At 41.9% G+C, this 15,079-nt stretch overlaps 1 protein-coding gene across 2 annotated transcripts; it reads right to left on the bottom strand.

Moving 5' to 3' along the window:
* Positions 1-1,861: 1,861 nt before the first annotated feature.
* On the bottom strand, positions 1,862-14,722 carry LOC105050245 (uncharacterized). Of its 2 annotated transcripts, XM_073242634.1 has the most exons (10): positions 14,344-14,459; positions 10,623-13,128; positions 7,817-7,917; positions 7,315-7,702; positions 5,415-6,290; positions 4,130-4,184; positions 3,635-3,696; positions 3,446-3,552; positions 3,273-3,360; positions 1,862-2,731 (listed from the first exon to the last, which is right to left on the bottom strand). In XM_073242634.1, exons 2-10 carry the CDS (start codon positions 10,623-10,625, stop codon positions 2,405-2,407), a joined length of 2,007 nt encoding a protein of 668 aa, XP_073098735.1. In that variant the 5' UTR covers positions 10,626-13,128; positions 14,344-14,459; the 3' UTR covers positions 1,862-2,404. The 2 variants fall into 2 exon arrangements, with proteins under 2 accessions (XP_073098735.1, XP_010928495.1); XM_010930193.3 differs by lacking the exon at positions 10,623-13,128 and having other exon boundaries at positions 14,344-14,722.
* Between the last annotated feature and the right edge of the window lie 357 nt (positions 14,723-15,079).

The raw sequence follows: 15,079 nt of genomic DNA on the forward strand, positions 1-15,079 counted from the left end.
ACCATTTCTTGGGAGGCAATTTGTTTGCAAAATGCAAACAGTGGTCTTGCTGTGACGAGGATCAAATGCTGGTGCTTGGTGGGGGGCTCTCCGATCCAGGGTAGCAGGCAGAATTACTCTTCATCAGGATTGTCTTTTCTTCGAAATTTTGAGATCAAAATACAAATTTAATGGAAACGGGCATAATTACAAAGCACCTGCTGATTCCTCCCTCATTTGGCAGCGTAGTTCAAGTTGGTGAACATACACGATTAGAGAGTAATATTGGAATTTATCTTATTAAGCTCTATGCGAATGTCCATACAAATATGTATCGAGATTTTTTTTAGTTGATTTAGCTTGATTTGAACTCTAGCTAAAGATAAGTCTCCAATAAAATAACAAGAATATATTTGATGATTATTGTGATAAAGTTAAACTCCACATAACTATTGTGGATAACGTCCATCTTAATTTTTGTGACTAATACTTATGTTCTCCAATATAAGACATGTTATGAAAGGACATACATTTAATCTTAACTCACCTGAGAGCTTGTGAGATCCTCATTGGAAATATTCAGAGTTTTTGAGATTGAGAAATCAAAATGTGAAGATAGCACATCTAGCTCGGATTCTTCACAATATTGATGACTTCGATTTTGTTTTAAAATTGCAGAAAATAGTGATGACTTCTTCAACTAAATCTTATTGCCCATAAAAGTCCTAATAAGCAAACCCATAATTTTTTTTTTATTATGAAAAAAATCCATAAATCTTGTCAATTCCCATTGTGGGCTTACTTTATGCCCAGGACGGTGAGTGTTATCATGGCCTCATCCAACAATTGTTCACCGACACCATCGCCTCTCAAATCTTTGCACCACCCCATGCAACAAGTGGGGGGCCTGGTACCTTGCTGAGGAGCTAGTTATGATCAGCACTCTCACCCTAACCTTTGTTGATAACCAACTCAATGATGGGCGGATTTGGAGGCGGAAGGCACAATACTAAATTCTATGTTCTTTGTGGAAGTCGGTTTGACCACCACCGAAACTTCGAATCATTTAGTCGTCATCTGGGATTCTGATGGAAGACTCATGACAGCAAGGGCATCTCCTTCAAATCTCCGTTCCAAGCAACAAAAATTTAATGGATGGTGAATCATCTACTGTAGTCTGTTGACTCCACCCAAAAAAAGAAAAAAAAAAAGAAGGCTCCTCAGCTTATCCCTACAACAACAGGGACATATGGACACGATTCACTGCACAGTTTTACTGCATCTCCCACCATAAGAGAAGGAGATCAGACTGCCTACTTGTCACAGCGGACATGGCATCCACTCTTTCGTTCGTGTTTAGTCTCTTGTTTTGTCGTGTCATGTATTCAGGCTAATTTTTCTCAATTGTGGGAACGTCATATTAAAACTATTTCCCATGTTTTCCTTCACTTCGTCGTGCATGTCAGTACATAGCACTTCCACTGCAAGTCTTGCAACTGCTACAACAGATCTCTGAATGGAATCCAATTCGGTGAGAATCCCTGGAAAGTAGTCTGCATCAATAAACAAGCAGTGGGTGACCGGCGCACAACACACGAAAAGGGTCGAAGACAAGCTAATCACGATCAAACTTCATAAGCTTAGCATCTCAATGCTTTAGTTGCGTTAACATAAATAAACAAATCAAAAGCCTTTGTTGTGGCCATGACCATAGATGGAAGACTGGAAGATCTTCATCACAACATCTTTTCAATGTAAATTCTGTCTTGGTGGGAACTATTGTGCCACTTTCATTACAGCTCCAACAGAGTTTGATACCGTCTTAAAGAATCTCCCTCTATATTCATATAAAAGAAAGATAGAGATCGATATAGAAGGGATATAAGTGACTGAAGATACCAATCATAGTGAAGTTCTATATACGCCACCAAGACCTAATTGTGAGCCAAATGCAGAGTAATAAAACTAAAACCATGTATCTGAATAGACGCACTCAGTTCACGGGTTCTCAATTAAAAAAGCCATGACACCAGAAAAACCTGGCTAACTTAATCACATGATCTAAGGAAGATTAAAAGAAAAGGTGGCCTTTGTTTGATTGATTCAGAAAATTAATCTCAGCACACCCCGACTTCCTAAAATTTCCCTTTTATTCACAGACCACCCTCGGCACAGCTCTTCAATGCCACGAGATGGAATAAAGATTGAAACCTAGTATCAAATTGCTGTAGCTACAGGCTGAAAGGTGAAGCTCCTTACCAATCTCCATCAACAACGGACTACTCCATAAGGAAGAAGGAATAAGAGAGCCTCCATCTCCATCTTCCATGCTACTTGGAGCTTTGTGCTTTGCATGCAACATCACAAAAAGAAGCCTCGTCTCTAAGCAAAAACCTTTGTTGCCCTTTTGTTTCACCTGCAATAACTATGCTGGACCAGTATTCCCGTGTGCTTTAGGTTCAGCTCGGTTATAGGTGAGACTTCGTCCAGTTGGGGAGAGCACATTGTTTCCAGAGCCAAGTGAGGAATGAGGAGGACCTTTCATGCTCTCAGTGGGCTGCGTAGTTGAAGCTTCACGCTTCCACTGTAAGCTCCGGGCTCCAGATTTAACTGGGAGGCGGGCTCTGAAAGCACCACCAATGGCACCCCTTGGATATGGTATTCTGCCAAGCCTGGAAGCAAATAGAGAGCCCCGTGCAACGCGCGGCCAACCCAACATTGGGGCAGCTTCATGAGAGCTTCTTCGAACAACCTGCAGCATAGCAATCAGCAAGGTATTTTGGAACCACAGCATCCAATATTGCAACGTCCAAAAAGCAAGAAATGCAGATGACTTCAAATGTTTCATGCAAGTGTTTTGAGTTCAACTCTGCTGATGCTAGCTTGCATAGCATCAGATTGATTTTGCTGCTTTCCCCCTAATTTAGGTTTCAAGGATTTAGAAAGAATAGACTATTCACCAAGAGACTGTTCCGATGTGATATCCCTCATACAGGTGAGTAGCAGTGAAGTGGTCGAAGGGACAAGGCAAAACAAACAGACATAGAGGCTGCGAGATCATGGAAGCCCAAAAATTTTGGGACACTGCAAATCACCTTCATTAAAGATTCCAGCATCCGCAAAGTCTTAATCACCAGATCAGCAACCTCATATCTTTCATCCTCTTCTCTCATGGTCTCATCTTTTCAGTCCCTTCACAACATGTGGAGGATACCATAGAGAGAAGAGCGAAGCATCTAAAAAGACAGAAATCAAGCATATCCTAACACATGTTAAGCAACCGATCAGCTTACCTTCAGAATACGTGACATAAATGACGTGCCATTCAAAGATAATGCCGACTCTGCTGATTCTTTCTTCAAGAACTCTACATAGGCTGACCTGTTTCAGAAGGAAAACAATAGTTACACTCAGAATCTTGTTGAAGAATAATGAAGATAGTCATAAGCCACCGTACAAACCATACCCTGTGGGTTGGCCAGTTGCACCATCAGTGACAATTATTACTTTTAGCACTGCCCCAAACTTATTGAAATGGCGAGAAAGAGTATCTTTAGTGGCAGCAAAGTGGACCTGCAAATCAACAACATTAATATAAGAATCTGTGCACTTTCATCTTTCCAGCACAGGGAAGTTAGACGACAGAGATACTTGCATTGCTAACAAAGAGAGTCCGAGAATCAACATCATCAGAAGGAAGGCCGGCTGCATATGAACCTGCAATTGCAAGTAAATTGTTTATTTCACAGTAGAGACACAGAAAATCAAGAAAATTTACAGGAGAAGAATTCAAGGTATGGAACTGGCTGTTTACTGTAAAACTTCATTTCACATATGAACAAAAGAACCTTCTATCTCTTATTGTTATTTTATGCAGACTAGGTACACAATTGGATTATTCATGAAACCATAAACATAAAAAAGAAACAATATTACTTCCACTGTGATAGCCTCATTGAGACAATTTTTTTCCCGAGCAACAAGCCAGCAAAAATGTTGACATACCCTCAGTTCATGCAACCAGAACAGTCAAATTTGAATAACGTTATATCTAATTATGCCACATTATGCAGCAGATTCTCTCCAACATTTGTCTTTTAACTAACAGAGGCTACAATTTATATCTCATAGGTTCAATTCCATTACATACCAGGTGTTGATGTAGTCCTCTGAGGCTCCTTCTGAACATCTGCATGCTCCATTTCCTGACGTTTGGGCGAGCGTAAAAGTTCATTAAATTCAATAAATAGGTAAATAAAACAAGAACCTTGGTGGTTTTATCTATATATAAAACAGAGTTCAACCTTAACAAAAGAGGCACATAAAAGAAATCACAGAGAGTCCTATACTGCAAGTTGGTTCATAACTTCGATGCTTCTAAAGCATATCTCAAGCACCAATAGATTCATGGAGATCATTCTGTTACACTATGAAGAAGAAACCATCGAACTGTGCAGCAAAATGTCTGCAGCAGTTAAATATAAAAGATAACTAGGATACCCATTTTAATCAAAATAAAACACATTAAATATAAATGTAAACATAAACCATTAACTTCAATTGCATTCAACCTTACATCCTAGAGTAACCAAAAAACTAGCCTCTATGGAAGATTTATTGGCTTCGTTCTAGTCACACCTTAAAAAGATACAGGATATTCAAACGTGTCCCAACTCTCATTTTTTGACAAAATAATAATGTAGAAGAATCTATGGCACATGCCTTAGGGGTATGACCCTGACCAGGCAAGATACCCATAGAATATCATTTATGTTGATGGGAGATGCATCCAGGACAATATGCTGAATGGCTATTGATGATATTGATATATTCTTGAGCTGGAGTACAAGTCAATAGAACAGAGTCCGCAACAGATCCAAAAAGTGATCTGCGGTATCCAGAAAACCTCAGAACTACAAGATTGGTGACCTCAATTATTTTTAGTTCTCCCTTCCCCTTATTCACAGTTGAACCAAAGGTCCTAGTTATGTTTCCCACCCATGTACTAAAACTATATACATTGGGCAAACTGATCCACAAGAACCCTATACAAAGAAAAACAGGACCATAGTAGCACCAGAAGAATTCTTTAAAAGTCCAGCCAAGGATATGGCAGCATCCAGATACTGCACACTGATCTACACAGCAGTTTATCAAAGCTCCAGTTCATGATTTTTGATTTTAAATTTTCCCTTTTTCTAAAGGTGACTTATAGATGCAAAAACATCTTCCATTACAAAATCTCCATGATTTTGGTTAAGAGAAAATATCATTATAACAATATGACTATAAAATAGATGAGTAAACAAGTTTTTCTACAAACCTTGGCAAAGCTTGCCAAAAGAGCCATAAGATATTTGAAAGTTAGTTTCTTAAAAAAAGCCTACCTTACTGCATTAATAAAATAATCGATTATTCACTAAAAGACCTCTTACTTTTATTTTCTCAGACTTGGCAGCATCATTCTCCTTTGGCAGCCTATCATTGGGCTTCGCTACATTTGTCTCACTCTTCTCTACAGTCATTCGATTCTCTGCCTCCGCAACATCCATAGGATCTTGGTAATGTGGAGGTTTCCATGTATTCACGTTAACAGAGATATTCAGGATCTTGCTAGATGTCACTGCTGCTGAATTAGCAGGCAGATCCTGATCCATCACTCTTGTCCTCCTAACTACATCATCAGCCTTCTTTGCAACACTATACTCCATCCGTGATTTTTTGTCCTCATGAGCAGAAGAGGCACTTTGAGAAGCATCTGAACCGTGATGTGTTACGATACCTACTTTATCATATTCATCATTATCTGAGGCATAATCATCATCCATCCCAGTTTCCTTGTCTGCCATAGTCATATCCCCAGCAAAGTCTCTGTTGTAATCACTTCTTTCATGGTAATGAACTTGGTTTAATGCTGGAATCTGGTCAAAATTTTCATACTCTCCATCTTCCAGCTCTGGTGCTCTAAAATCTGATGACTGATTAATTGGCTCCACAGTGTCAATACCTTGTCCCAATCTATCAAAAACACTACTCGAAGATCTAACCTTTTTCACATCTTCAGCAGCTTCTGCTGCAGCTTTGAGTGCAGTTGACAAGGCACCTGGCACTCTAGCAACTGATTTTGTTCTCTGGGGTCTCTTCTCCTGCACAGAATCTGTAGTGGATGTGGAAACCACAGAACGAAGCCGCTTCGAAGTTGGCTCAGTTTTAGTTATTGATTGTTGTTGCACGGTCCTAACAGCATCTCGAACAGCAAATTGGAGAAGACGGCGTGGAGCACCAATCGCTGGCTGAGAAGCTGAATCTCTCTGACAATAATTCAGAGATGTAATCAGTAGAAAGTAGTCACAAGAGGAAGAACAACCTAAAAGAATACTCATGATATGCCTAAACTTCATTTCATCGATCACATACTGAGATCCTTACAAGAGTCCTAATACACACCTGCGTCCCAAAACATACACAAACATGCACTGCATACACACACATTCACATGTAATTTACATACTGAGAGTCTTACAAGAGTCGGAATGATAATAACAAACATGCAGCCAAAACATATAAATGCACATCTGCACCGTATACACCACCTACACATGCATGCACACATGCGCATAAGCAAACATGGATGCACACATACATGCATATGTATACACCAAGGTATCAAATAACAAGGTGATATGAATGGTTCCACACCATTCCGGCAGTTCTAGTCCCAGCACGCAATGTGTTGGTATGGGATGCAGTCTTGTACTGTGTTGAGACCCAGCACCATAACATTCCACCCAAAAACTGGTACAAGGTCAGGTACTAGTATCTGAAACCTTGATATACAGTGAAAAATAAACACATAAATAAACAAGCAAGCTACTTTCTTTTACTTTTTTATGTACTTTTTAAACAACCAGAAATTATATTGCCTGTCTAAGATGCAACTTATAATAAGTGGTTACGTGCATGCTGAAACTTGTAGCTTCAGGAAGGTACAAATTTGAGAATAAAGTTTTCTATCAAAAAAGAATAGTGCCAGTTAAATTGAATATGATAAGATAAATCCACATTAACATTGATTAGGCTTAAAATTCATGCATGCTCATAAATTAACTGCATCTTTGACATCTTAGCAAAGTAGCTTTGCAAATTTAAGCAATCCCAGAGCATAAGCATCAACATGATGTGCACGTGTTTCTCTGTAAGTATATATTTGTATGTATTCATATTCTCTGTTCAGCAATATAAGATCTAAGTGATGTCTTATGACCATATATTGGTTATTGAGGTGCCAGATATGCACATTGCCCATCAATTTAATAGAAAGGTGACATGACCAACCTTATTTGGTTGTTCTTCATCTTCTCTGCTCCTCTTTTTGCGAACTTGAGGCTTAGGAGAACGAGATCGTCTAGCAAGATTAGTTCTGCGGTGTGTTTTCTCCTCAGAGTGCAAGATATCAGTCACAACACTTCGAAGAGGAAATACTTGGGTATTCCCCCGCACCAATCCTTTCCACTCCCTATCATGCCGACTTCTTGAAACTTTAGTCAACTTTTCTCTCTCATACTCAGATTCAGCCTGCACATTACCAGTGTGATGCCCCACTTGTGAAATGTGTCTTCCGGGCAGTTGATTTGATATGGAACTGGTCCTAACCATTTCATCAGGAAAAGATTCTTGTGGCTGCACATACAGATGCAAATTTGAAGAGAGATGATCCCACAGCCTGCAGCAAAATAGTTTCAACATAACACCTCAACAAAGCTAAAAATCACACTCTTATACAAATCCTACAGAACTGGTTGCATCTGAAGATATCTGAAAGAAAAGATTTTCTTACCAGGATACAAAAGTGACACTATCGTCCCCCAAAAACACATTCAGCTCCTTTCTGGCCTCATCTTTGCGCCTGCCATTCCTGAGCAAGACGATGACATATTCCTGCAAATGCAACTTGAGAAGTCAAACTTCTCCTCCTTAATGTGGAAATGTTTTGTCAAATAGTCTACAATTATGTTAAGCTTAGATCATACAATCAATACAATTGTGTCAAAACCTACCAAAGCATGAAAGCACTAGCAAAATTCTCAAAAATTAACTTACGAATGTACAAATGCTAGTGAGAACCTACAAGAACATGAAATAATAAACATGCAATAATCCAGAGAAAAAAGGCATATCATAAACATGGAGGAAAAAGAAAAAGAGAATACATCTCGTTTGTTATAAGTTGCCATTTTTTTAATGTTTTCAGCTGTGCTATTATTTGCCACCAGAAGCAAATCATTGATGTTATCACCCTTATCTAATCCCATTTGAAACAGCATTCTTTACCAACAAAAGCAAATAAAGTCCTACTGTGAAATCCTATGTAGGTGAATTCATGTCTTCCACTGCTCTTCTTGACGTGCCTAAATTCAACTTCATACCTCCTGCTAACAAGTTAATTGCACACACTTCATCAGGATGTATCCTCCATCACTTCAGAGGTTGTTTATAAGATTTTACGAGCAAACTCATTTCTCAACTGCATTCCCCCTAATTTTTACCCCCTAACTTCTTAATCACATCCTCATCTCATCCACAATCATCCTATGCAAATACAGCCGATATTGCACGACACTTGATTGCACCATGTAATAAAGTTCTTCCCTTGAGCACACTTGACATGAGGTAGTGGATGTTATCTCTTGGGGCATCAACTGGTGGGATTAGGAGTTAGTTTCCATTGTGGTGAGCATATTAAAAGATGAGTGAGTGGTCTGACAAGTTAAGGTTTTCTACAAAACAGTTAGGAATCTGTTTGGGTTTGTTTCTCACTGTAGTTGAGTTCTTTTAATGCACATGTGCCAGAAAGTGAAAAGATCTTGATGTATGTAACTGCCTATGTTTAACAAAAATACATATTGATATCTCTATCTTTCTGGGTAGCTTGGTTCCCACAAAACTTTTTTCATTCCCTCTCAAAACAGCTCATGATAAGAGCAAACAATGTATTTGGTACAAAGGCGATACATGTTGCAATAGCCAATGGTACCAGCATCATCAAGCTAGATGGAGTTGTGGATTCAATGAAGGACACCAACATGCTTTATAGCCTGCACCTTAGCTAAAGTGCAGGAGCACTCTGCTAGCCAATATCAAGACCTTAATTAACTCTGAAAGATTTCAGCTATAGACTCCAAATATAATAACATCACTGGGGAAATGTAATGAAAGGAAGAACTTTCAACCAACTATTTAGCGAATCAGCTAGGACTATTTATGCAATGGCACAGTCAGCTATTCAAACTCAAGCAATGCATCATCAGTTGCACCAGTTCTATGTGGGTATGTCTGACAGAGCAATTCTTTCATTATCAGCAAAATTTGACATACCAAGTAGCCCACTTAGCCTCATTCCATTGGTTCCATGGAAAAATTGGGTATTTTACAATGGGCAGGGAGATTTACTCATGCTCTTGAATTCTTGCATAGATCCATTGAGCATGAAAATCCAACAAGTATCTTGCTGAAATTTTGGCAAGTGTCATAAGTTCAAGATATTCAGGATCAGTTTAAGGCCCTAGACAACTGCATGAAGGATCTAAACAAGACCTTCATGGTCAACTCCTCTTAGAGGAATCTGAGGGACATTCACCTAAATGCTCATATATCACAGTCTCTGCCACTCTCATCTACAATTAGGGCCTTTTTGGAGCCCAACAGGTCAACCAACCTGCAAGATAAGCTGCACACACGGCCCAAATCAGATGTTTGAAAGCTTGTATTTCAAAGACAAGGTGTAAATGGAGCTTCATTAGGCCAACAACAGAGGCCCAATTTCCTACAATGCAACCTGCGGCCAAAATGACCGCAAGACGAGCTGTAGGCCCAATTTCCTACGGCTTAACCCACAGCCAAAATGACCGTAAGCTGAGCTGTAGTGCTTTCCACCCCCATGACTCCCCTAGGCCTCACCCCCCCCACCCCCACTTTTTCCTCACCTTCATCTCCTCTCCTTCCCCCTGCCTTCCACCTTCTGGTTCTAGTGCACCCCCTCCCCCTCTCCAACCATGCCCTCACCTCTCACCCCTCCTCCTACTTCCTTTTCCTACATCATCAATATTGTAGGTATCCCCCTTTGCCTCCTTCTCATCCTCCATTGCTCCCCGCTGTCCTTTACTTCAATCTCTTCCTCTGCCATCCCCCCTCGCCACTCCCTCCACCCCCATTCTACTCCTTCCCCTTCTCCTCCTCCACTGCTGTTGACAGTCATCTCCTCCTTTGTTGCCAACAACCACCTTTTCCATCTCTACATTGCTTCCCCTTCTCTCTTTTCTCGACTCCATCTCCTCCTCCAACACTGCCCCTCTCCTCCTTCCCCCTTACCCCTCCACTGCTTTCTCCTCATCTCCCCCCTCCTCTCATTCCAACATGAGAGGTTGAACCTCCTGCAGCTTAACAACTACAGCTTGAGTCGCAATGCAACTTCAATTGCAAGGTTCCAAACAGACTTGCAGTCTAGAAGGTTGCAACAAGAACAAGATCCCAAAATTTCACCAACCATGGGATAGGTATGATGAAAACCTCACAACTCCCATCAAAAGTTAGACTCCTATGAAGAAACTATCAAGCATGGGCAAGTGCACTAATGTTGTCCTCACCATTTAGGGGCTCTTGACCACCACTAACTTCTTGTTTCCCTTAAGAGGTTGCAAGCTGCTATGCTGTAATTGGTGGACACTCCATTGGACCATTGATATGATCCAAGACTCCGAATATTGACCAAATTTGATGTCATGCTTGGAGAGTCCATTGGCATTCCCCTGCTACATATACATAACCATTAATTTCTTCACAGGAAGAGGCCCAGCTAGTTAGTGTTAGATCTTACCATAATTTCAAAAAGCTAAATTGGGCAGGGAAACTGAAAAGCCAAGAAGCTAGAAGCTAGAAGCTAGCATCATCCATTCTAGCCAAAGAACATCTCACCTCTAATATTGTTGGTTCGAAAAGTGGCAAAAGTTGGTGGATATGTGTGAATTGTTAAGCTTTGAACCATGAGAACATCGAATCATCCAAGGTGTTTCACAAAAGCATGATTAAAAGAGTGGATTTAATTGCTTCCTACAACAAAATTGCAATATAATACCATTGTTCATTCTTGTACATAAACAACTACATTTGAAACATTCTATGCTCTATCTTCCCTTGGTCTGTAATCCATATTGTGGTATCATGAAGGTTCAATAATGAAGGAAATGGAAAGTCATGATCTCCCTTTAAAGATTCTCGAGGAAAATTTGCAAGCTACCCAAAAGCTTACACAAAGCAGATGGCTAACTTGGAAAGGACTGAGCACAGATTCAGGGGAGAAATGGGATATACTTAAAATTACTACCATATCAAAAGCACTCTGTGGGCCTTACAAGAGGCCATTATGCTATCTCCAAGGTATTATGTTCCCTATCAAGTATTCAAGTGATACAATCTATTGGCACCATAGCATCTAGGGTTGATCTGTTGTCACAATCACATATACATTCTATCTCCAATGTCTCCATCTTAAGAAGAGTTTGGAGATCATATTCCTACACAAACAAGCATCATTGTCTTTAATGCATGCAATGTAGCTATTTAATTTAATCTTATCCTGAGGCCACACTGGACCATAGAATGGTGCTGAGGCAATCAGGGAGTAATGTAAATACTTGTTAAGAAGCAAAGAACAGCCAAAGAGAACATGACATGAGAGCATAGTTGAAATCTATCAGAATGGCTTCTCAATGTTCACTTTGACAACAAAATTGCTTCTGGAAAGGGTGAGCAATACATTTTATACAATGGTTACTGGATCACATGGTTAGTGGTTAGTAAAATTTTGAGAGTTAGCAGTCCACTTTTCTTTTCTTTTCTTTCTTCTTCTTCTTCTTCTTCTTCTTCTTCTTCTTCTTCTTCTTTTGTGGATGTTGTCTGTTGTGTTGTTGGCTGGTTGCATTAAGAGTTAGTTTCCTATCGTCGTTTGGAGTTGTTGGTGCAGAATTCCGTCGAAGTCGGAGAAGCTGGAGCTGGGATGACCGCGGCCGCCGTCGGGAACTGCAAAAAAAGTCTAAACCGGAGTTGAGGGTGCTCCGGCAAGACCCTCCGACGCTCAAGTCAGTACTCTGCTTCAACAGAAATGGAGTGCTCAAGCAGAAATTTTGGCAGAGTTTCAAGATAGAGTTACCAGCTTAAAGAAGAACGTATCTGGGGGTCCTTATTTATAGACGGAGGGCGTAACTGACCGACAGCGACGTCTGTAACCGTCTGGTCGTAGACCGCTCAGAGCCGCGTGGAGTTTGTTACGGAGAGTAGTGGCATCAGGGGTCGTTCAGGACCACGTGGAGCTTGTTGCGGAGAGTGGAGTGGTGTCCGTTGTCGGGACTTGCCAGAGAATGGTGGGGCTGCATGGAATCCGTTGCAGAGAGTGGAGCAGGATGGCGGCTCTTGTCGTGGCTTGTCAGAGAGTGGTGGAACCGCATAGAATCCGTTGCAGCGAGTGGAGTAGGGTAGTGGCCCTTGTGGCTTGCCAGAGAGTTTGGATCCGTCGGCCGAAGCTCAACTGGGATGCCTGATGGAGCAGAATGGCTTTTTACATCGTCGTTATAGGAGAGGCTCGAATATTCCGAGGTCGCTGACGAATCTACTGTTGTTGGACGCTTCAAGTGCTGACCTGTCAGGAGGGAGTCACCTGCTGTAGGAGCTCGAATGGAGATTTTTTGTTGACGAAGTCCGGAGAAGTCCGATCGCTAAAGAAGTCCGTCTGGAATTTATCTGATGTGAAAGCTCATCCGAAGATCGTCCGCCGAAGAAGTCCGGTTTTATGGGGAGCCTGGTAGGAGGTCGGCCGGCGATGAACTTCGGATAGCGCTGGGGAGGCTCGGCAGACATCGAAGGCAATCGGCTATCGCAGGGACCCAGTTGCTGGAGCTCATCCGTCATAGAAGCTCGTCCGGAATCCATCCGCTGGAGAAGTTCGGACGGACTTCGGTTCTCGCGAGAGGTCGAGAGGGGGCCGTTTATTGTAGGAGCTCGGGCGAAGACCAGTTGTCGAGGAAGCTCGGAGTAGTGTCCCGCTGTAGAAGTTCGTCCAGAGCCCACTCGCTACGGAGTAGCTCGGCTGGAGTCTACCTGTGACAGAAGTTCGGAAGAAATTTGCTTACAGTAGATATCTGGGGTAGACAGTCCGCTGTAGGAGTTCGGAGTAGACAGTTCGTAGCAGAAGTTCGGCTCTCGCGGGAGCTCGATTAGGATCCGAGAGGCGGTCGACCACCGTAGAAACTTGGAAAGAGTCTGGTTACTGTAGAAATCTCGTTGTCGGGAAAGCTCGGATGCTGACGAAGTCCGGAAGAAGTTCGGAGTAGGGTCGTCCGTGGCCGGAAGAAGTCCGGGAGAGACTCGAGGAATGGTTGGCTGCTGTAGGAGGTCGACTGTCAGTGAAGCCCAGAGGGCCTTTGGGGCGGCCCAGTGGGTGAACGCAGAAGTCCATTATCGGAGAAGTCCAGACGGCCGAGGGAGTTCGAAGAGGCGCCACATACAAGGTCGGGAGCCGGAAGAGTCCCGAAGGATCGGTCTTTTACAAACTTCGGCCGGGGGATATTTTATACCCAACAGGAGTATCAGGAGATGGGTAAGACATATGACACAGTAAGGTTGTTCTTGAAGTAGACAGAACTTTATTTGCATTTGGTTCTCATTTTAGTTGAGTTTCCTCTATGGATGCGGGCTAGAATGTTAAGGAGTCTTGACATATATATATTTGCTTGTCGTTAAAACAAGCAATTCTGGTCTCTTGAAACTTTCTTTTGGAGGATGGCTTCCCTCACAGCAAGCCTTTTCCATTCCTTCTCAAAATAAGCTTATATTGAGATAAAGAAGCGCACAACACCCGCTGTGTCTGACTATCACATGCACACCGCAAAGCATCTCCACATCAATTGGTGAAAACTTTCATGAAAAATGCATGGCCGGAAAACACCAAGATGACTGAATGTTTATACATGGACCTCCTATGACTTGCATTATGGTCTAGCGATAGAGAGAACAATACATATTATAAACCAAATTACTGGCTAGTTCACCACATCCAAGTTAACAATCCAGTTCATATAGTAACTTGGACCAATTAGACGCTTCAAGAAGTTAGCTATCAACCCAACCTCAAACTGAAGTTAAAAACAATTCCTAGAACCAAATACAACAGGAACAAATACCGCTTTCCGACCAAAAATCCCTTATTTTTATTGCAAGACATATTAAACCGATTAAAAGCAGCACTTTGAGGTTCAAACATGTCCCAGAGAATCAAAATCTTAAGAACATATAAAAGAGAAGGCGAAATCATACCACAAGGGTGTCATCGGTGTAATCCCCCATGAACTCCTTCAGCTTCTCCTTCACCCTATCCCGCAGCTTCGACACGCCCTCGGTGGTGAAATTGGCCTTGAACGTCCGATCATCGACGGCAAGATCCGGCCCATCCATTTCCGGACTCGGGGAGGATTTCCCCAAAACCCTAAATCGGAACTTTTGTGGCGATTTCTACGGAGAGACGAACAGCAAGAGGAACCAGAAGTGAAACCCTAATCCGGGATTTATTTCTCTCGGATTAAAAAGAAGGGGGCATTTAGAACTCGATCGCGCGTTTCCAGGCGACGTTTTTCGTTTCGCCCGGAAGGGGAGTATCGCGGTAACCGGAGCAATAACCAGAGCCGGTGCGGGCGTTTCCGAGGGGGTGTAGGGTTTTATTTATAGGAATTCTATTGGACAATTTTGCCACTATATATTCGATAAATTTACCTGGCCGAGAGGAGAACATTGATTTCTTTCTGGGGATTTATGAGGGCAATTAGAGTCTCGATAAACGCTTTATGCGAGGGCGAGGCGTACCAGCGGCTTCATACGTCCGGGTGGCACCCATAGACTTATTTCTGTGATGGCTGCTGTCCTGTGAATCCTCTGCAAACCGGGTGGTAAGAAATTCTTACGGCCGGCTTAGGTGAAAGCCAGATGTTTGGTTCCAGAGATGGGAAGATCCAACTATTTGCATGTCCAAGATAGTTACGGTTTTTCATGCATAGAA

Source organism: Elaeis guineensis, chromosome 8 (assembly GCF_000442705.2).
Source record: "Elaeis guineensis isolate ETL-2024a chromosome 8, EG11, whole genome shotgun sequence".
Classification (NCBI taxonomy): domain Eukaryota; kingdom Viridiplantae; phylum Streptophyta; class Magnoliopsida; order Arecales; family Arecaceae; genus Elaeis; species Elaeis guineensis.